The sequence below is a fragment of the Polyodon spathula genome, chromosome 5 (assembly GCF_017654505.1).
Source record: "Polyodon spathula isolate WHYD16114869_AA chromosome 5, ASM1765450v1, whole genome shotgun sequence".
NCBI classification, from domain to species: Eukaryota; Metazoa; Chordata; class Actinopteri; order Acipenseriformes; family Polyodontidae; genus Polyodon; species Polyodon spathula.
In genome coordinates, this window is record NC_054538.1 from 12,891,068 (window position 1) to 12,915,647 (window position 24,580).

The following is a 24,580-nucleotide window of genomic DNA, read 5'->3' on the forward strand; positions in this document are numbered from 1 at the left end:
CCAACTGCAGTGGAACCACAGTAAGGGCAGATATGTAAAAAGTCAGATGAATTCATTCTGTTTTAAATACCATTCTACACAGCTGTAACAATTACTATATTCATACAATTATTGGTTTGAGAATTAGCTTATATTAGGGAGCTCCCCTAAACCCCTTGTTTAGAAAGATACAGGGTATCAATGCTTCTGACACGGTAGCCGTCTGCCATGCCTGTGTGTACATTCGCTGCCGAGTGACAGGCAGGAGATCGAGACGGAGGTTGATCCAGACGGTTGATCCAGATCGAGACAGAGGTACGCCCACCCGGCGAACAGGATTTATTTACATATCAACACACTGAACAGCTCATGTGACACTGCCAGCAATGGTACTGCACAGAGTACATACAACACAGTGTACGAAAACTTTGGTGGGTTCTACAATGTCTGAACTAATCTTCTCTGTTCAAGACTTGCTTACTCACTCTTCAGTACCCAATCCTGGTTCTGGGTCTTGCTCACTCACACTCACTCACTAACTCTAACACACTGTTGAAGAGGTTGATCATGGCGGATTACTGTATGGCAAATTGCCAATCTCCCTCTAAATCGGTTTTGTATCTTTTAAAAAAAAAAAATAATATTGCCAAACACTATTGCCAAGCTTTCTGAGTTCACATTCCCCTCTGCTGTGTGCATAATCTGCTTGTGTATTTTGGTAATAATACATTATTCGAACCGTGCCAAATCCAAGCTGAGAAAAGAGCTTTGAACAAGTCAGTATTAATGCTGCTGCACGCTTTAAGCAGTGTTTAGTCGAAAGGCATTAAATCAGGGAGAGGAATAGAGAGATGGACAAAGGAAATCTGGGCCTTCCTCTACTATTGCACAGCTCACTGCAGATAAAGAGCAAGGGCCTAGGGAGAAGCTGCTGTCTGCTTCAAAAAGGGTCTGGCTACTCGAGCTTCTGAAGAAACTGCATCCCCAGTGATGCGTTCAGTTTAGATCAAATATTGCATGGGACAGATCTGGGAAACTAGTGCAAGACATCTTATTTAACAAGCAAATACACAGATGGTCTGTTCAGCTCATACAGTTATGGGGTAGATTTAAACACTATTGCAGTTTAAATAAATGAAATGATGATGGATGTTAAGAGAATACTATTATAACAGTACTCAGATGGGCCTGACTTGAATTATCTTAACAGTTAGCTGTACCAACTGAATAAACCTCGTCACTTTGGAAAATTACTGAAATAAATTTAAAAAAAGCAATTATATACAGAAATACACGTACTTTATGCATATATTTGTTAGTATTTTTGTTATAGCCAACCTGATAAATAATCACAATGAAGTAACAACTTCAAGATCTTCCATGTCCTTTTTTTCTGCAAAAGCATGTCCAGAGTTTGAATGCTATTTTACTATTTGTTTCAATGTGTGGAATTCCATGTAGGGAAGCATTAATTTCACAAGCAAAACAGATAATTAGGTGATCATACTTAGATTTAGGCTTAAATAAAGTGCTCAATAATGGATATGTTTTAGTCCATCTTTACCAACACAACAGAAAATCAGCAGGTTCTCTAGAAACAGATGGGTCACCAGTTCCCAGTTAAACAGGAGGTCACCAGTTCCCAGTTAAACTCAATTTCTAAAACTCAACTGGACAATATTAAGTTTTACCATATAGTACTTGTACTTTTTTCTCAGTGCTTGACAAATCACACCTGCAGCAACTCCCAGAATTCCCTTCAACTGTAAAGTCAACTCAAAACAATGTCATGGATCTCTTCATCTACCATTTCCATATTAACAGTGAAAATGACCATGAACTAAATAAATGTTTCCCTGAAGCTCATTGAGACCCCATAACCATTCTGCTTTACATACTGTAAGTTTTCCTGAACTACACTGAGACCCCATAACCGTTCTGCTTTACATATTGTAGGTTTCCCTGAACTACACTGAGACCCCATAACCGTTCTGCTTTACATACTGTAAGTTTCCCTGAACTACACTGAGACCCCATAACCGTTCTGCTTTACATACTGTAGGTTTCCCTGAACCACATTGAGACCCCATAACCATTCTGCTTCAATATGGTCCATATTCATACAGCATTTTCAACCAAAATCTAAAAATAAACATCTGAACTGCCTATAGGGCCTGTTAAATAAGGACATGAAAGATTTATCTGACACTACAATTTCTTTGTGTTGTTTTCCAATAAGGAAGAAAAGGTAAACGCTTTATAACTATGGCCCTACAGTATGTTTTCTCCAGATCTCTTGGGCAGCCTGTGAGTCAGGGGTATTGTACAGAAAAAGGCAAATGTTTTATTTTTATTTTCTATTCACTTTTTTTTTTTTTACCATTGATTCAGGCAAGTTGGTTATATATTTAACCCTTCCAATGCCTTCTTTTCACCAGGCATTGAGATTCTACTTAAATATTTACAACTGCAAATTAAATGGTTTAATTATTTTCCTCAAGTTAGTCTAATGTAAAAAAATAAATATAGCTTTTGCAAATTGCTAAGTAAAACTCAAGCTGAAATAAAAAGGCCTGCTTTTTACTACTTGTTTCCAGCACTCATAATCTATCTGACTCGTATTAAAGTGTATAGATGGCTGTACAGCAGAACTTGGCTAGTAAATGGTCATCTCCGATCAATACATGTGTGTGGTTGGCAATCCTAAGGAGTGTACTGCTGAAGAGGTGTAGAGCCCAGAATTACCCAAGTTATTTTTACTGAATTCAAGGTCATCACCGCTCTATTAACTGTAATAATAACTGAATAATAACTAAAATTATAGCTAACTGCAATAATAGTTATAACTAAAATTAAACTAATAACTATACAAACAAAACTAACTATAACAAAAAAAAAACAAAAAAAAAACATGTAACTAAAAAAACAGTTGTCGGTACAAAACCATATTAAAAACAGTATCCAGGATCTACTTCCAGTTCACATCTGGTGCTGGTATACAGCTGACAAACACCTCAGGGCAGCAAATATTTTTTTCTTATACTGTCCTTTAATGCTCACATCACTTGCATACTGATTTTGTTTGTCAGACTGAATTATTGAACTGTTGACAATCAGGCTGACAAAACAGTGGTTCAACTAAATTCCACTAGGGGAAAGGGAAGCTGAAAGCCTAGGGACAACTACAGAAAAAAACTAAAAAAACACCCACTGGCAGGGATACTGAAAGGGGACAGGGGGTGACATAGAATCAAAACTTGTTTTTTAGACGCTTTCATTTTCAGTTTAACATACTAAAAACATTAAAATATTGTGGCAGAGAGAGCGCTCTGCCAATGTATTATTTATTGGTGTTTGGCGGTGGTTGGCAGGGACGGGGTTCATTTCTTCCTGCCAAAAAAATGTGAGAATGTGGCTGGAGCCTTAAATTAGATAATCGCTAATTACTGATTAATTAGGCTCCAGCCACATCCCATAAAAAGACAGCCCATGGCTCCATTTGGAGAGAGGAGTTTGGTGAGTGAATCTGTGTTGTTTTTTTGTGACTCTGTATTGTCTTTAAAAGTTCAGTAAAGGCTCTGCCAAGTCTGATCAGATTTTGTATTTTTGTGTAAACCTTTTGTTCGGCCCTGTGCCTATTTGTTTTGTGTTTTTGTTATATTTTTCTTTAATAAATACATGCTTCGGCACGTCACTCTACAGTTTTCGTCTCTGAGTCTCTGTCCGCTTGTGCTATCTCTCACAGGCATTATTGATTCGCAGTTTGGCTTTTGGCTCGTCTTACGCATGACCTTTAAATACCACACTGATATACCAATCGTCGCCAAGCTCTGCCCATTTACAAAAGGTTTGTTCCAGGATAGACAATACCGACCCTCGTCCTGTTTTAAATATGTCCCAAATATACCCTTGACTGAGGGCAAAGTGAAAAAAGCTTTATTGGCCATACTTAGCAAGCCCAGCAGTTTCTACCAGTCTCAAAGACATTTGAAATTTTCCGTTGTGTTTGTCAGATATTCCCCTCAGGTACATAACATTGCGCATGAAAACTCAACCCCTGCTGAGAAACTGATACAAACACTTGAGGCTTATCAGCTACAGATATAAAAGCTTTCACGCAGGAATAATACTTGTTATGCATGCTTCGTTAGAAGCAGTTTTGACTGTTGTCACAATGTGTACTGTATATTGTAACTTCTGGTTGAGGTACAGGACTCATAGCCCAATGGAGCATTAAGTGATGAGCATTTAAGTACAAGGCAGGAAAAGACAGTGAGTGAATAAGAGATTTAATAAGCGGCCTTAGTGATTTCTACTGTACCTTCATACGCATATTTGTATAAATTACATACAGGGTCACTCTTCATCAACTCACCCAATACACAAAGTAAACTAGTATCTGATTTGACTGATGAATCAAAAAGGCTTGGACAGCAGCTTGTACCTCCTTAAGAAGAAACTTCATTCTGTGGTAACTTTTCAGCAAATTTTAAATACCATGGGCTGAAAAAATACATACGTAAAAAAGTTATTACAAAATTACACAAGACTTCATATTTTTTAGCTTATCAATGTGACAGCTGGGCACTCATGTATAATACTGTATATTCTCATCAATATTCTCAATTGAAAGCTTTCAAACTCTGAACAAGGTTCCTAAGCATCTCACAATGAATGAAAGACAAAAGTATTGAACAGATCAATATCAGTGAAAGCAGGCCGGTAGTATGGAACAATGCAAGCAATACAACATTGAAAATCTAGAATTTACTTTGCTCCCTAGTCACTTTGAAATTTTTACAATCAGAAGCCAGCGATGCCGTTTGTTCTTTACTGTGACCTAGTTTCTAAGTACATCCAGAAACATGAAGGTCACAAAACATCCTATTCTTTTTGACAGTTCTCAGAATGTTACAAAGACGACTTTAAAAAATGAAGATTATCAAACTTTATTGCAGGAGCAGTGGAGTCTAGTGGTAGACATGTTCACGCGAATAAAACAACCAATTCGTTTTTAGTTAGAGACCACACCATTTGTTTTCCTCCTTTTAACAAGTTCATGTGGAAACAGGGCCAGTGTCGGGGGGGGGGGGGGGCGCAATGTATGGAACTGCACCCGGGCCTAGCCCCCAGCCAATTTCTTCAATGACTCAATGTAAAAAATATATAGGTGCTGTCTACTCCACTGGGATTAGAAAAAAAAAAAATGTAGCAAGGCAATATTGGCAGACTGTCAATCAAAACAAAAATTTGAAAATCACAGCTGACAGATTGTCTATCAGCAGGCGAGATGCAGAGCAAGCACTCTGGCAGTAGGTCAGTGTTAAGGTCGTGTGATTGCTCTGCTAGGAGATGTGATACTAAGGCGTAATTTCGAGAGCCCAAACAGAACTGGACAATCTGATTTGGCAAAACCGTTCCACCTTCCTGCCGGTCTTCTTGAAGTGCCAGATACAGCTATGGCCAAAAGTTTGCATCACCTACATTTTTTTTTTTTTTGTGGATTGAGACATAAAAAATAAAAACAGATTAACATAATTTAGATGTTTTATTTAACTTCATGTAATCAAAGAAACTAAAGAACGATATCGCAAAACTCTACCGGAAGCCATAATCATAGTACAGTATTTCACGCTGGATTTCAAAATGTCACATTTTTTAATTGTTGTCAGTTTTTCATTAAGTATGGAAAACTACAAAGTGTTATGGAATTCAATATGTTAACGTTACGTAAGCATTCGACTATGAAGCAAAATGATTTAATTACATACGGAGATGCAAAACTTTTGGCCATAGCTGTACTGCTAATTCACTGTATTCTATAGGTAAATTACACAACTGCACATGCAGTACTGGCAAAATACAATTACGACAGTCTGTAATGTACAGTGAGATAGTTTTTTTTATACCCATAATATTAATTTTATAGTTTATTCCATATGATATGACTACTGCTTGGAACTTTGTCTGAAAAAAATAAATAAATAAATAAATAAATAAAAATCACCACGATGCACAAACAGTATCCCCAAATCGCTGTCAGCCATGATGCTAGAACATAAATGCAACTAAATGATTTTGCGAAAAGGCTAAAACCTGTTCCGTTTACATGAACCAGTTGAACGTGTCTGAGTCTGTCCGCCTCACAAAATTCCACCTTAACTAATGGTTGGTAAAAATTCAGTATTTAAAACAATAACATGCGTTTTGGGATATTCATTTGCTACGTGTACTCACAGAATTATGTTTTCGGTTATGAGTTGTAACAAATGCATTTTTACTGTGTCCTAAGTTTAAAGATGCAGACATGTCATTTTTTTATAGAAACGGTTTCATACTAACTTTTGTACTTGATAACATTAATTAAAAAATCCAACTGATGCCTATGAGTAATCAAATTGATTAATCTTGTTACATAATTGATTTATTAAAATGTTTTGATATACTGTTACTCGATTGATTACATGTCTTGTTCACAGTTCTTAAAGTAACCTACATTTTTGGCCGATTCAGATTTTCCTGTTGACGTATTTATTTTCAAAAAGGTTTATTTTCTGTGGTGCAGCAGCACTGCATGTTTTTGTTATTTGTTTTTTTTTGGGGGGGGGGGGTTCTACTTCAGTCTTGCACCAGGGCCCAGTAAACCCTAGCACCAGCACTGAGTGGAATGCCATTGGGACAAAAGGGAACCATGTATTAAAAAAACGGAACCAGTATTTCCCTAAATGTTTATACACCTTTGTACACAAAACGAGTCACAGTTACTGCGTTTATCCAGATATTGTAGCAAACTGGAGTAAATCAGGAAGACATTCTTAGAAGATCAATTAATTGGCAATAAATATCTCATAAAAAAATATAGCACAGAAAGTAGTCTATTGACTTGAGGATTTGATTAAATAGTCTAGACAGACTTTGTAATAGTAGTGGTGAAATTGCACTTTTGTAGGCCTTCTGTCAGCATCAATGAATCATAATTTAAGATAGCAGACTGAGAGACTGCATATAAATGAATGCATTAGAGCAGCCTGAGACACAGCTGTATACATTAACAAAGGCGGGCTGGACTAGACATGTGTTGGGTTTCAATTTAATTTCAAGAAGAATTATTCACAAAGAGTTTGTGCAAGGTCATGTGTCTTTATTTATTTATTTTTTTGGTAAGTGTGGTTTCTCAAAACTGACATTAAACTAACTTGAATAGTCTGGTGCTCCAGTACTTTTTTCTCTTTGTCTTTTACTTCATTATGTGATCTTTCAGGGGTGCTGCCTGTGATGCAGTGTGAATCTGGATTCAGTGTTTAAACTTTCTGCCACTGAATACACACAGACAGTTTCATCTAATCAGCTGCAGTTTATCCCCTGACCCATAGAAATGAAGCTATTTTGGCCATTTAGACAAACCCTTTGGATTCCCATGCATGAGCAGTCCTGGGGCCCTATTTAGCAATGTTCGCAAACCCCTAAGGCAATCGCAAAACACTTTGCCCACCTATGTGATTTAGCAACCATGTTTTAGCATGTAAAGAAAAGAGAGAGAGAAAAATGAGAAATAAAATAAATATGGAGTGTGCACTGGATTTCTATGTGGCCAAATAGAGAGAGGCGGAGGAAGAGGAGGAGGAGTCCCCAAATCTTTAGAAGTCACCTGTCTTTTCTAAGCCTGTCTGACAAATACATCACAGGTGTATGCAAACCATCCTGGCTCCGCTCATGCCTTGTTTATCCTTGCTAATTTGCAGATGGCAGCTGGGTTTCAGCGGGATGACTGAGGGGCTGGTTGATAGGGGAACGGGTATCCACTGAAACGGTGGCTACTGATGCTGCTGCTCAACCCCACGACCCCTGGTGCTGGTATTGTATCTGTGCAAACATTTGGAACCCTCACAATGTGATTCTGATGTTTGGATGTCTCTAGGGGAACACTACAGTACACTCATCAGAAGGTTAGCAATGTCGTCCTGGCTGGTTGTGTTTTACATAACATAGCTTTCTGTAATGGATGTTGAGCTTACAGAGGAAAGATTACAGGGTTGGGGGAAGCAGATGCTGAACTTGAAATATATGTATGGTGGAGCTTGCAGATGCTGCAAGTGCCAGGCAGGTCAGACAAAGCCTTATAGATTGCTTTTTTTTAATTTCATAAGTATTCACTCTCCACCTCCAGGCTGCTAAAAAAAAAACATGTTGTAGCCTTCCTTGAGGGCCTTGGTCATCCTCCTCACTTGGGCTGCTGGATATTTTTTATTATTTGGCTTTTGTCTCCTTTCTTCTTTTTGTTGGGTTTCAAAATGCCCTCCGTTTGAAATTGCAGACACACAGGTGCTCTTAACGGGTAGTGTGACAGGGTTGGCAACGTCAGAGAGAATGCAAGAACTGCAGAGACACAGATAATGCGTTGCCAAAAATTTATTTAAACATGAATGAAATAAAACGTTTAAACAAAAACAACACTGCTTACAGTGCAAAAAAATTAAAAATAAACAAAACAAGTCACAGACACAAAATATAAATCTAATAAGCAGGTCAGGCTGGGCAGTAGCCTTCAGTGATCCTACTTTCAGTTTCCTTCTTACTTCAGTTACTTTTTTGCTTTCCCGTTCCCATTTCTCCTCTCAGACACCCACCTACTCTGAACATGAGCAGGGAAAACTGCAGGGTTTTTACGCTGGTGACCATCTCCCGATTAGCAACAAATAATTAACTCGAGAGACGGTCACCTTCTGCATGAGGTTATCTGGATGGGGCTTCCCCATCCGCGCTGCCAAACAATAACAAAAATGCCCCCTTTTCATGTGCAGGGCTCCAAGCCCTGCCACAGTACATAAGGACCTTTTTATTTTATTGTGTTACATGTTGCCATGTGTTGCTAAAACTGTTTACATAAGATGTGTGTATTGTTTTATTTCTTTTTACATTTTGACCACTTTTTTAAACTTTTACATTGCATTCCCTGTCTCAAGATGGCTTCCCATGTACTCGCATGGATCTCTCAGAATTTAGTTTCCCATCATCCTCCTGCTCACTGGTAAATCAATCTCAGTTACATATGTGAGCAGGAGGATGATGGGAAATATAGTTCTGAAGTTAAACCTCTCATCATGTGACAGAGTTCACAGCTTAGGTTTCATTTGAGTCTATTGCTCCGTCATTGCAGCAGAAAGGGGCGGTATCGTTGGAAAGCTTACAAGCTCAGCTTCCCATTTCATATTGAGATTCAACGGTGCAGTGTATTTTTCTTATATATATATATAGCAGTGACCAAAACATGATTTTTTTGGAAAAGCGTTTTTTACATATGTTCACATCTGTACCACATAAAATGAAAGGAAATAGGGTGGCCTTTCATTTCATATGTTACACACATGCAATACAGTAGTTAAACATAGATAAATGAAAACAGTGAAAAACAGGCAGAAATAGGGCTGAGTGTAAAGAGTTAAAAAAAGAAATGGAGAGCTGGTTAAAAAGAGAAGCACCTTTTTCTTCTGCTGCAGCAAAAAACTTCATGTCAGGCAATGGCAAAAGCAATGGAGAGAGCTCTGTCTCAGAGTGATGATCAGCTGTTAAGTCTCCTGAAAGCAGCTTACTTTAAAGCAAACACCAGTGTGAATGATGATGCAGTAACAAATATATAATTTTTATATGCAAAAGTGCCTTTTTTGCAATGAACCCCTAAAATTGGCTGCAGCATAGGAGGAAATCTCCCCACCACACAAAAATGACATTCAAGCCCTGCTTCACTATACTGGACTATATGGCACCCTGCTGTACCAGTACTTGAATCAGCATGTACTTGCACTGACCTGTTCCATACTTTGCCATATTCTACTACTGCTCTTAATTACAACTACTTTGTGTATCTTGTATTTGACTTTACTCTTATAGGTATCCGTATTCATGCACTTATTGATATCATTCTCATCCATTTATCGTACTTACTACGTGCTCATACTGGACTTTACTCGTATAAGCAAATATTTTTACTGTAAGTTAACTGCTCTTAGTCCAACTCGCTCTTACGTGTAATTATTTACTGTATTCTCTATTTTTGCTCTTATTTAAATTTGATCATGTGCTACTGATTTTATTGTACTTTACAACACTCTGATCTGTAATATGATATTCTGAAATGTGATACTTTGAAATGTGATACTTTGTACTGTGATATTTTGTAACAATTGTAAGTCGCCCTGGATAAGGGTGTCTGCTAAGAAATAAATAATAATAACATTAAAACCTGGATAAGTGAAACTGCAATGCAACAGGAGTCGTATTTCCACCCCGTATCAGCTATAACACTATGTAACACAATTTTTTTTTGTAATACAAAAATGACTACAAAAGATTTAGAAGTGACTAGTTTTTCGAGATTTACGATTATACTGTAAATACTCACTTCAAAATCTTTTGTAGTCATTTTTGTATTACTTTAGTATAAATACATGTTAATTTGGATTCATATGTTGTTTTTTTCTGACTTTATGTGAACGAAAAGACACAAATTCTCCCGTTTTCTCATTGGAAATAGTGATATTTTGAAATTTACCTGTCCTGGTCACAAAAGCAGTTTGTGGGGAATAATAGCCATTTTCTATACTTTTGAGGCATAAGCAATTAAGAAATAACACTTACTACCCAGGAACAAAAAAAAAAAAAAAATTGTTACACAGTGTAATTAATTCAACAAGGCAATGTAATTTACTTCAGCCCGAGGCCCTACTGGTACAGACTTCAACACTGTCTGAGTGGACAGCTTCCCGGCAAACATGACAAGACTATTAAACAAGGTCCTAAATGACAGATTCATTCTAACAGTAAACAGAGCTTACAAGAAGTCTGATGCCCTCAACCGTAAATCAGCCACTGGGCTCCATTTCTTATGGGCCTGATATATAAAAAAAAGCACTGGCTCTTGTATATGATAAACACAATCAATTTGTGATTAATAATAATCAAATAAATAAAACTAATTCAGTCAAAACATACTTGCCAAAACTAAACCAATCTAATTTTTGTGCATGACACATGGCAAAACAAAAATAATAATTAAACAAACAGATAAATAATTAAAAAAAGATTCAAACTATGTCAGACTTCATGCACCAGGCCTTCAGAGATATTATGTGGTGCAGCATTTCAGTATCTTAGGGTTTGGTTTTGGTTACCATAGATACCATAATTTTAAAGTGCTGTATTACTAGACAACATATTAAATTGCTTTACATAGCCAAGAACGCTTACCCACCCCAAATAATAATAATAATAATAATAATAATATTTTTACAGAAGATGTTGATGAGTTGACAGATCTATGTGATGGTGAACTTCATATCATGCACCTGTCAAACGATGATGCTTGTTTATTATGTTTTGGTTTTCTATAAGGTCATTGGAAAAAGACAAGTAATTCTGTTTTGTGGGAATTGCGCCGTCGGTCAGTCTATAGCTTTACAGACCTACTGCCAACCACACAATTTAAGTAGCTTTTTAAAAAATAATTAAATTGATAAACAGTTGCATATAAATTAGTTTTATGTTTTTATTATGGTAAATATTCTTCCTAGAGCTGTCGGTCAAACTTTATTGGGCTCCTACTGTAGACAAAGGCAATATAATAGTATTGTTGCATTCATTTAAATAGGTTTGTTACTGTGTGTGACTGAGGGTTTGTGAATTAAAGGATATGTATTTGTGTACTCTGTATATATTTGACTGAGGGTTTGTGAATTAAAGGATATGTATTTGTGTACTCTGTATATATTTGACAGAGGATTTGTGAATTAAAGGATATGTATTTGTGTACTCTGTATATATTTGACAGAGGGTTTGTGAATTAAAGGATATGTATTTGTGTACTCTGTATATATTTTTGCTTTGAGGTTGAGTCACGCATTTTTTATTTTTATTTGTATGCGCGTGACTTTTGCAGTTTAGAATTTTGAGGACCTTGCGTGTCTCCCTAGAAATCTACAGGAATGTTTCTAGCAACAGAACGTTGTGACAAAAGGCGAATTAGTTTTTACAGCAGAATGAAACATTTGTACCTGAGTTCTCCAAAACTACATCCTACCACAGGAGTACAACTTATGGATCTTGTTGCAGTAAATATTTAACAACATAGAATGTTGCCTGAAATATGGGGCTACAGATCATAGTGAAGCATGGCAAAACATGCTGTCTAAAATTACCTAACCCTTCATGAAGGTCTCATCTCCATGGCAAATACTCTAAAGGACAATGGAGTCCTGGCAAGAGTCGGCTGATCCAGAAAAAATATAAAACATCTTACTAGGGCAGCAGCTACCAGGAGATAGCTGTTTACATGTATTGTTCCTAAAAACAACACAAAGAGGGCGGAATGGAAGTATTCAATGGTTGCTATGGATACAGAATATGATCTGCTATAATCACTCTGCTTACCAGACCAATTTTAGCTATAGAAAAAAAAAAAAAAGCAAGACAATGGTAATTTTTTTAAACTAGCTTGCCCATGCTTAGAGTCAGATCACAAATCCCAGGTGCTTTAGAAAGAACCCTGCTGAGTTTTTTTAATGGTATACATACAGTGCTGCTGTAGTACCTCACACTCACCTGCAGCTTTGATAAGTCTACCTCATGAGTACAGTGATACCAGTACACAGCCCCTGCTACTCTCCAGCCTACAATATGTTCTCTAAAAGCCAAAAAACATTGCTTAAATGTAAAGGCCATGTTCAGTAAGTAGTCAGATGTGAGCATGACTTTAAAGAGGCAACAATTCATGTTATTTTGCATAATTTATTCACTGTTTCTTGAACTAACAATATTAAACCAACTTCTCATAGCACCATAATTTATTTTAAACAATTAGATTATAAATTCTAAACACAACGGACATTCTACGTGTACAATTGGAAGTTATACCACAAACATAGAAGCAAGGCACTAGCCAAAGACTGTCTGTTTGACTCAGTTTTACCTTTCTCATATAATATTGCTTAGAAAACCATAATTTTTACAGTGCATGTTGTGGCAATAATAATCTCAATATTGTCAAGATTGATTATTAAAAAAAAAAAAAAAAAAAAAAAAAGGTTAGCAGTCATCATGTAGTATCATGGTAGTGTAGTCTTTGTTTATTAAAAATGGAAAATCTATAAATACGAAATTGTATCATTTGCACACAAACAATACACTGACACTTCAGCTATGTTGGGAAATCAATTGCAAAGTCTTTATGTATATTTCTTTTGCTGGAGACTGGACTTTACCACATTAAAGTCTTAAATCAAGCTTAAGTCATACACTCTGTTATAGATGAAAATCTCCTAGTCTGCATAATACTAAATGCAAACTTATGTGGTCACAGGATGTGTTGTCCCTCAGCACAGCCCAGCATTAACCAGCGTGTCCAACAAAACAGTCTCCCGACCGTCAACACTTGCAGAAAACCACCTCTGGAAAGCACAACTTCTGGAGAAAGTGAAACACCATGGATCTAACCTTATGTGCGGAATACTTTGTGACAAGCAACAGATATGCTACAGTGGTCCATAAACCTTCAAAACTGGACAATAAACCCATTTCCATAGGAACAATGCACCAGGAGCTATGCAATGTGGCTTCAGTAGCAGGTCACTCCAAATCGTTTTGGTAAGTGTGCAATACAATAACCAGCAAGATATTATTTTACAGCACTGTGACAGAGAGAGAAGGAATCTGTGCTGCAAGTCTCACCCCGACCAGAAAGGGCAAAGTGTAAGGTTGGTGGTATGCTTTCCAATAGACAGGCTGAATCGATGGCAGGTGGCAACCAGAAGTCGGACATTTTGGAGAGAACGCATAGCTGCCAGTTTACTAAGCAACTCCATTGTGGTCAGCTACGGGGCAGGCAGTGATTGGATAGACAGTGGCGCCGGGCTGATCACAGGGAGGAGTCTGGTAGTACAAAGGGGGTGCAGTTATATGAGTACAGCCCCTGATGCCAGAAGCGATACTTGGCCGAAGCGCTGTGTTACTGTGTTATTGTTTTGTCTTGTTGCAGAGGAGGATTAGTTGTCAGGAGCTGCACCCACGGAGCAGCACAAACCCCAGAGGACTACCTTCACTGCACAGCACAGCACAGCACGGACATGCACCTCTTTCCCGGGTTGGGAAGAGCACCATTTTGTGCACAGAGGATTGTGGTTGTGGATTGTTTGTTTTGTTTGGGACTGTACCCCGCCATGTACCCCCATTAATACTACTATTATGGCTTCCGGTAGACTTTTGTGATATCATTTTGTAGTTTCTTTGATTACGTGATGTTAAATAAAAGATCTAGGCCTGTATTATGTTCACATAATTATTATTATTTTTTTGAATTATGTCTCAATTCTAAAATTCGAATTCTCCATGCAGTTTTAGAAGACATTATACATATGTCTATCAACTCCCCCATAAATCTATTTGGTTTCTCTTTTTTTCAAATGACAGTAAACCCTCCCTAGACTGAAGCAAAACTTAATTCAGGTGAGTTGTCAGGGTAGTACGGTGAGCCCAGCTGCAGCGGGATGAAAGCAAATAGCAGATGGTACACTTCTGTGTAGCTCACATCTGACAGGGGCCTCTTGAAGGATTGATTTCCCTTTGTCTTTCTAATAGCACTTTTGCACCAAGTCCCCAACTGCAATGCATTAAGGCATACAGCTATCAATGTCTGTTGTATCGCTATTTAATGTTCAAAAGGAGGTCTCTTTTTTTTGTGTAATTGGGGTATTTTATCGCTCCAGCAACATGAAAAGATGCCTTCCAGGGCCAGTGCATCTTAGCACATTCCTCTGTGACAGCCTTGGATGTTAAATAAAAGAATAGCTACAAATATAAAATGAAGCTTCTGCAGACTTTCAGCACCATCAGTATAAAGCAAGGATCTTTCTCGGTTAATTCAAATATAGAGAAATAAACATGCAAATATCATAAACTTCTCCAGCTACTACAGGTTTTTGATACAACAAAGTATTTTCTCTCATATTAATATGTTAGGTATTTGTAAAAAGCAAAGCAGAAGCACCAGTGTTCTTGTCGCCTGGCAGTCAAACCGCATTCTGAGTGGAACCCCAACCCCAAGTGGTCAAGTCAGCTCATTATGTGGACTCATATCTTATCACGTTTAAAAAAGTCATAACTTTTGTATCCAAAAGATGGTATGTTTTTATATGTCAAACATAAATTTTAATTAATAATTGAGAAGGTATTACTTATAATAGACAATTTACTATTAATGGAAATCTTTGAACACCCCCAAACCCCAAATATACTATATATATATATATATATATATATATATATATATATATATATATATATATATATATATAATATTTATTCACATAAGTGTGACACCTGCTACAATACCCTATTCTTTTTGATTATATATAGTTGACCTGTGTGGGATCAGTTTACAGTAGTTCAGTTTGCAATGGGACATGGGTTTTCTTTCCTCAGTTCTACTAGGTGGACATCTGCACTTCTACATAATAAATTAACCTTTTTATAACTATAATTATGTATGACAGATGTGTGTAATGAGTATGAAAAACCAAAATGTACTGTATTTGAGTAGTGTTTATCTTTTTTAACCCGGAAAGTAACCGATTTTGATAAATAATAAAAAAAAAAAACGGAAAAACACCACTGTACAAAATAAAAAATAAAACCTGAAAAATTCAAGCCCGAATTATAATTTGGGACTTCTGTTTTTCGGTTTTTATTAATACAATTCTTTTTTTAGTTTTATGTAAATCGTTCTTTTTCAGGGCTTTTGCTTTTTATATACTGTATGAAATTATTGTTTTCGGTTACTTTCAAAATGCTTGGCCGTTTTTTTTTTCTCTCACAATACATATAGTAACGCGACAGTACTTGCATGGTTCATTCCTTTGCTGTCTTCCATAACTAAATCCTTATGGTCACGGGGATATTCTACGGGGTTTTTTTTTGTGTGTGTGTGTTAAGGCATTTCTTACATTTCTCCACAATCTTCAAGCGTGTATACTTCCTATCGTACTGTAATATTGCTAAACCTCGCTAGCAAGTTTTTAACTGTAATCTCGTTGGGTCATTGGGTTCTCGTTGGGTCATGGTTTAGGGTTGCGGTAGGTGTGGCTTTTTTATTTGTGTTTCATTTTTGGCTCCTCTATTTTCTGGCATCAAAGGAAAATTGTATTGACACTCACCTGTTTCATCCGAAATCTATGAACTTGGGACTAATTAGTCGCTTTTTAAAAATTAACTTTTATGTACACTTTTTAAAAAATTACTTCTGGAATGTTTTTCGCTCCGCTGAGTGTCTGTCTGTGCGTGTGCGTGCAGCTGCAGGGCACATCAGATGCTGACTGAGACAAACAACTAGTTACTGAAAAGACATCTAAGATAACCCTCTTATAAATATTTTACTGTTGTTTTTAATTATATACGTTTTTATTTTATTTTGTACACCGCTTTGAAAATGCGAAAGTCGATATGTCATCTGTCTGATCTCTAGCTAGCTAACTCAGTATTTTTGCTGTGTCAGTGCTGTTTTATCAATATTTTGTTTATTATTATTAGTGTACTTCGTGTGTGTAAACAATGGATAAGTATTTTGCTGTAGTCATTACTTTTATTATTATTTAGCTGTTTATTATTGGTATTTTTTGTAACCTATACATTATTTGCTAGTTTCTCCTTAATAAAAAAGAAAGCAAATAAATAAATAAAAATAATAACAAACATACTCAACATCTTGTGTAGCATACATATTGAGACCTCTACACATAAATAATTAACTTTAATCACAAAAGGGATTATATTATATTTCCAGGTTTCTTCAGTTTCACTTTCAGTTCTACATCTGCCATTTCAGCTCTTTTATTTTATTTACCTTACAAAACCTTATGTAGCTCTGCAACTGTCCAAGCAATTTTAATTCTGATTAAATATTTGAAATCCTCATAAAATTGCACATCTACTATATTACTCTAACTTTTTTCTAAATCGTTTTGAAAAATATGAACATTTGCACATATGCGAAATATTATTATTAATATGTCATATTTCAATATTTTTTTGGAGGTGTTGCTTAGAAGATAAAATTTATAAAACACCCTACAACAAAACTGATGATATGAATGGAAAGGTCAACTCAATGCCTTTCTGTTGATATATTGGATTTTAATTTGTGACAAGTTTCAGGTGGGCCTCTGCTTATGCATAAGACTGGGCACAAATGAGACAGTCGTCTAGATAATTGAGCACTCTGATTCTTTTGAGTCTTAATGGGGCCAGGATAGCTTCCATGTACTTCGAGAAGGCGCGGGGAGCTAGAGAGAGGCCAAATGGCAAGACATGGAACTCGTACGCTGTTCACTGAAAGGCAAATCGAAAGTACTTCCTGTGCGCTGGTTTTGTGGGGATGTGGAAATAGTCGTCTTTAAGGTCCCCCTTAAGTCACCTGGCCTGATTGACTGCAAAAACTGTTACATCGACAACATTTTTAACCTCCTTTGGCTCAGATACAGGTTGACCTGTCTGAGGTCAAGGATTGGTCTGAGGCCACCATCTCACTTTGGTACTGGGATGTACCTGGAGTAGAACTAGAGGGGGTCTATCATGCAAATAGATGCTACCTCCTGTGACACCACTGCAACGTATTGTGGGTCCGTGAATGATGTTGGAGTCATGGCCCAAAAGGGAGGGCAACCATACTTCAACTGGTAGAGAGTAGCTGTTTTGAATGGTAGTAAGCACTCAGATGTCCATGGTGAACTGACGCCAATACACCAGATGGCTCCCTGAGAAGGGGCCCTGGGCCTGTGGCAGCAAACTCCTAGGGCTGTTGCTGGGCTTGTGGCTTGGCCTAAGGCTTTTGTCTCTGTGCCAGGTGGCGGAACCTATTAAAGACTCCGTGGCAAGCAGCTGCGAGCCGGTTCTGAACGCCATCTCTGCCAGCAGGTGTAGCCGGCTGTGCCGGTGTTTGTGGCTGCTGGGGTCTTGGGCACCAGTTTGCCACTGGTTTACACACTGGAGGTGGTCGCTTGGGAATCAGACGAACCAGCTCCTTCCTGGATTCCTGCACGGTGACAGCGTTGCAGCACCTCGTCCACCACTGGACCAGACGCATGCCCTGATGCAATAGGGGCATCCAACAGCGGTGCTTTGTCCCCGTCAGGAACGCGTGTTTGGGAAAGCCGGAACGTTCAAACAGTAACCATTCCTTGGTGGGAAACACCTACCCAAAGCTTTTCCATCTGCTCCGAGCCCACCGATCGCCTGGCACGGCGACTCTTCTTTTTTCAGGGGAGGAGAAGGAGAGGCAGAGGAAGATGCGGAAGACCGTGAAGATGGCTTCCTGCATGGGCTACTTTCTCTGATGCACCGTCCAGTCTCTCTTGGCACAGATCCATGGGGTGAGGACACACTTATAGACTGCAATCGGAGGTTTGTGTTCTCCCCCCAGGCTGCAATAGCTCCGGCTGGAGTTATTTATTTCTCGTTTTGGTTTAGACTAAAATTACGAGACGGTTTGTCTATTTTATGTAATTGTTATAATTACTGTATTTTGGTGAGAACATTTTTTTTTTTAACCAAGGAATATCAAAAGCCATTGCTTGGAGAATGGCTAACATTAAGAAATGTCCCATCCACAGCCTATGATACAATATCACAAAATCTTTTTTTTTTATTTTTAAAGCCATTAAATGCAGACAACAAATTTAGCTACAGACTAAAATGTTGATGTTAATGTGATATGATCCTATAACTTTACAAGGCTTGGGTGCTTGGGTTTATGTGATCTCAGCCATGTCTCCTCTGTAAATGAACACATTACTAGCAATGACTCATGGTGAATCTAGCTTTATGTACAAAAGTTCGAAATTATTGAACCACCACACACAACTTACAACAGATTACATAAATGAACTGAACTGAAAGCTGTACATTTCACTAAAAAACACACATTATATTTCAACCTCTAGTATAAATTGCGCAACGTGCCTGCAATATCTATAAACAAAACTGAAGACAAAATAATAACAATACAGCAGCACAAACCTACAACTTTTTCAGGTCATATTTCCATCAACACCTCCTTTATTTCCAAGTTCACGGAACAGACTATTGATCAGATTTGTCTGTCCCCAATAAATACTAATAGATAAACAATAACAATAAAAATAAAAACATATGTGCAGGAATAAGTATTTAAATAACATAATGAATTGTTTCTTGCCAATAAAAAAAAAAAACTTAATTAAACTGGAAAAATGTGCAAGCAAGCAAGCAAAAAAAAATGGCAGAGTAATCTGTTCACAATAATGTATCTGCAGATAGACATGTCCGATTTCATAAACAAACAAAACCATACCTTGGTGCCATTGTAGAAGTCATCCACGCAGGTGGCGTTCATGAACGTCTGGTGGAAGTGGGTGCTGGTGTCGATCCCCCCCGGGATGACCAGCTTGCCAGTGGCGTCGATGACCTTTGCCCCCCCGGGAATCATGAGCTCCCGGCCCACCTGCTGAATAATCCCATTCTCAATATAAACGTCTGCCTCCTGGGTGAAGTCATCATTCACTACCTTTCCTCCTTTTATAAGAATCCGCACAGTAGCGGAATTGGCAGCCATAATCCTGGACAAAAAAATAAAATAAACAGCATGTAACAGAATATTTCAAATGTAAAATGTTGTGCCCCATACTGTTTACAAACTGTTTTTCCATGGTAAAAATAACTGGTATAGGTAGTGAGCAAATACAGGGTAGCAGCAACACTGTGTCGTATGCACACCCCTAGTGTGGACCAGCATGGAGGTAAAACCTGTTCTATTCTTATGAAAAGTTACAATGAAAATGTTTTTAAGCTTAAAAAAAAAAAAAAAAAGATAGTATAATGAACTACAAAACCTGAGGAACTAAGGCCCTAATTTTTATAAAACGCAGCAAAAAGCAAAAGTCAAGCATGGTTGCATGAGTTGTATTGTGTTTTAAAATTGTTTAGAATTGACCAATTGATGAAAAGTGGGAGGCAATAAGCTAACAAATAAATTAAAAATAACCTTTAAAACAGCAGCGTCTGCTTTTTCTGCATTATTTATTTTCTTAAGCGTCGGTACTTCGCGTCGTCATCAAAATTCGTTCCCCGCTGATCTTAAAATGTGGATACAAAAAACACCAACGGATTTCTGCTTCTTGGTGTGTTTATATCTATTTAAAAATATTTTCTGGGGTTTACTGACTAATTGCCACTTAGTTCAGATAACAGTAAAAACAACTTTTATTGTTCATTTCAGAACACAGCTCCTAGAAGTCACTTTGCTAAGTTGTCTTTGCCATACTGTTTCATTTTTCATTTCAGTGCATGCAGTGCTATCATACAACAGAACTCCTGCTGTCATGACCATATAGCTCAAACAGTACTGCCTTCCTAAGTAAATGAGACAAGCTCTTGCAAATATTTTTTCTACTACACAGAAGCAAAACTGTCATATATATATATATATATATATATATATATATATATATATATATATATATATATATATATACACACACACACACACACCACACACACACACACACACACACACACACACACACAGGCTAACTTCACTATAACGAACCCTTCTTATAACATAACGAACACCCGTTTTTAACGATCCCAAAAGCAAGAACCGATTTTTTCAAAGCAAATTTGCCCTATTAGAACGATCACGTACAGGATGGACCTGGATACAACGATCTCAGTACTGACTGACACTGAACTTTCTCCAGTGTCAAGCATGTTATTCACTCAGTGAAAAAAAAGACCATGGTTGACTAATTCAAATTTAACGATAATTCCAAGATTACCTATTGTAGTACGAATCATGCATGACGAATGCAATCATTGCCTGTCAGTCATCTTCACACAAACTGCAACCAGGCAATGAGCGTGAGGAGCAATCTGCGCTGGATAGGTTTTTCAAGAGAAAGGACATTAATTACTATTTTCCACATGTAAGTGCACACTCTTTCCTTTTCATTTCTTTACTGTTTTCTTTTAAACACACCTGTAGCAGGGCGATTGCCCTGCACTGGGGGAAATTAGTGTTAGGGTAATTTAATGTATATGTGGACGGGTTTGTTCTGTGTGCTTTTTGGAGTTGTTATGTTTGATCAAATGATTGTTTACAGGCTGCAATGCGGTACTAGTGAAGGCAACGCCCAGCCAAGGCTGTATGAAGAAGCAGGAGTCATCGTAAGAAAACCGGCTCATAAGTAGGTTAGTTTAGGTGATATTGATCCCAAGTTGATGTATAGCGAGTGTTACGTAGTGTAGCAGGTTCCTGAAGCGGGACGCCTCGATCAGTACGGCTAGCGCTCGCCTTGTGCACCTTTTATTTGTAGTTTTTGTACTGTGTTTTATTTTGCCTTTTGTACAGTCTTTTGCATGTTGGTAGCGTCACATGACTCGTTTGTTTACTTTCTGTCTTGTGTTTAATAAATCCTGCGCGCCTCTGCCGGTGTTTCAACTCTAACTCCCATGTCTCTCAGTGTTGCAGTGCGGTTACCCACACATGTGACATGAGCACCTTGTCACAATACCGTTTAAATGTTGATCAATGTGAAGGAATCTTCATAAAAGTACTATATATTGATGTTCAATTCAAATTTGCCATTTTGTCATTATTCTGATACAAGTTAAGAAAAAGTTTTTTCTTAATTATTGCCACGTTATCAGTTTTTGTTTTTTTACATGTTTTTTAGTGCTGGATGAACACAGGATTTTCATGTTCAGATATTTGCTCATAATTTAAATATTTGTTCGGATACTCTTTTGTTTTTCAAAAAGTAACAAACCTCATTGCTCTGAACGCAGGCAGAGACAGCATAGCAGCTGGGGCTGGGGGCATGGCTGTGGCCCCTGTGTGTGTGCTTTTATTTTACAGCAAGATGAAATGTAACACGTTAAAATAGAAAATGATTCAGGGAGTAAAGAATAAGTTGTGTAGGACTTACTTTATCCCAGTGAATTAACTACAAAACAAAGGATGCCAAATAGCAGTTCAAGTTAAATGTTGTTGTGTTTATTCCCGAAATAAACAGTACATAAAGTTAACATTTCATTTTTTCATTCCTTGCCATTGCTATTTCTTCACAGTAAACAGTGGCCAGTGACACACTTTCATAATAACAGGAGGTTTACTTGTTCCTGTTTGTAGCTGAACAAGCAAACAAAAACTGAAATTTAACTTTAAACACATCAAATAAAAAAGCATAGAAATGGCGTTGTAAAGTGAAGGGGGAATATAACTCACAGTTTTGGTTCTCGTTTATTACATTCCACATAACAGAAAGTCACAACAAAATGTATATAATATATACAGTCTATATAAAAATCAATACACAACCTTTTCAGGAAATTGGGTACTGTTTAAGAGAGGCATTTCAGTCCCATGAGATTCTGGCTCACTCTAGAGCAGCACAACGCATTTTTGTCCCAGATGGCTTTCCATAGAGATCACTAAGGGTGCCCGCACATAATTTGTTTACTTTTTGCTGTCTAAAACTTTTAAATAGAGGCGCAAATCAGCAGGTTCTCTGTCACAGCTCCAAAACTCACTCTTCACCCAGCCCCTCCCTCCGTCAGGCTTACATTTCACTTGCTGTGCGTGCTCCCCCAATCACAGGCATGTCTTCCCGTCCCACCACCCATTATCTCAATGCACCCACATAGTCCATCAATCCCGATGGGGGCTGTCCTGCAAATGCATGTCTGTGATCGGCTGCTGTCCCGTTCTCTGCGTGAAGGGGACCCTTAACTCAAAAAACAAGGCTGGCTGTCGTGTGAGAGAATGCACCCCCCCACCCCCACCCCCACCCAGGTTTGTCTGCCTCGTCGTTACAATATGTTAGTTTAATATCTCTTTCTTTTTTTTTTTTTTTTTTTTTACTGATAATTAATAATAGTGTTGTGTAGTTACAAATAAATTAAGTGGCACTTTTTGATTGGTTAAGAAATATTTCAGTTAAAATACCGAATAGTGAATCATTTTGGGTCGTGGGTTCATTATTCCTGTGTTCATTTGGATCGCCAGTCAAAAAGTTTGGGAAACACTGCTGTAGAGGGCTTTTAAAGTAGACTTTTAATATTTTAACAGTGCACAAGGAAGCAATACATTATTTAAAGCAATGAAAAGACATGCTATTGGTCTGCTTACATCGCCAGCTTTTAGGTAAACAACCTTATTCATTTTTGGTTTGCTTAATGTTACTTTACAGTTCCTCATACAAAGACCTGACATCAAACTCAGTAAATTAAGACAGAAACTTTATCTTTTCAAATATAACAAAATTGTAATGGGTAAGCAAGGTTTTACAATCAATGCCCCTACCTCTTCTTTGTTTCTACTTCTTTTTATTCATATTGTCCAGTAAAATATTCGTCACTGCATGTAGAGTAACAGATTATCTACAAAGACCAATAAACCAAGAAAATAAAGCAATGTTATCGCTGCTCCCCCTTCTGCTGAAGATCTTTTGCTTCTTTGCTTGTACCCGATTTGATTTGACTATTGTGTAGCAGTACACTTAGGCTTGTGTGGTTTGCTGTAACAGCAAATTTGTCCATGAAAAAGTAATTCTCCACTAAATGCCTTATTTTTTCCTCCTGACTGTACAATATGTGTTCTCCGTAATACTGCTAGCTATTTTGAAATTGCAAGAATGTATGTAACAATGCGTTTGGCTGAAAGTACAACTGGCTCTCACAAACTGATAAATACAGTAGCCTCCAAAATATAACCTTGTTAATTAGCCTGCTCCAATTAACTAACCTAAGAAAACTCACTGAAGTGAAAGCCTCAGGGTCACTGGGTGACATGAATTTGAAATTCAAATCTGATTTAAAGTTCTGTAGGTCACAAGTAAAATGAGTTGGTGCTCTAAATTTAGATCTAAATAAACACTAGTCCACCACAGATGTCAGCACTATTGCTACTGGGTACCTCTAGGTGGAGTTCCACGCCCGGTAGGATGTAACCTGCCCAGTATTTTAATGTCTGTAACTATTGTTTTGGGGCTCAGAATAAAAACTAAATCTACACTGACGCCAACTCAGAAACAAACTCTCTGATGACATGTGAGCCCAGACATACCACCTCTGTCGCCATGGCAGCTCAGACACCATCTTGAGGCCAGGGCGGAGCTCGAATACCACCTGTCGAGACCTGTAGGTTTACTTACAGTATTGTTTACATACACACAGACTACAGCTCATGTGACACTACCAGTAATGGTAGCTCACTGAGGACATACAGGGGAATGGATGTAAACAAAAATAAAATACTGTATAAAAACTGTAAAATAAAAGTTGCCGTGAAAATGGCATTCGCTACTCTCTAAGGCACTGAGGTCCCACTTATTCACCTCGCACTCTATGCATGACTGGCATCTACTATCACTGAACTAATCTTCTCTGTTCAATAAACAAACCCCAACTCTGACTACTCGTCTGACAGTCTGCGGGTTCGGTTTCTTTGTTTGGATCCGACCCTGGTTTAGCCTTGCGGCGATCGGAGGCATTCAGCAAGACATGTTAAGCTTTTTACCGGGTAGTG

At 37.7% G+C, this 24,580-nt stretch overlaps 1 protein-coding gene across 1 annotated transcript in view; it reads right to left on the reverse strand.

The window, feature by feature from the left end:
* LOC121315579 (dihydropyrimidinase-related protein 5) overlaps positions 1–24,580 on the reverse strand; it is a 47,655-nt gene that overhangs the window by 17,174 nt on the left and 5,901 nt on the right. Inside the window, exon 2 of the mRNA XM_041249792.1 lies at positions 19,349–19,613. Within this exon, the coding sequence (XP_041105726.1) occupies positions 19,349–19,609 (261 nt within the window). The 5' untranslated portion in view covers positions 19,610–19,613. The remainder of the gene's footprint in view (positions 1–19,348; positions 19,614–24,580) is intronic.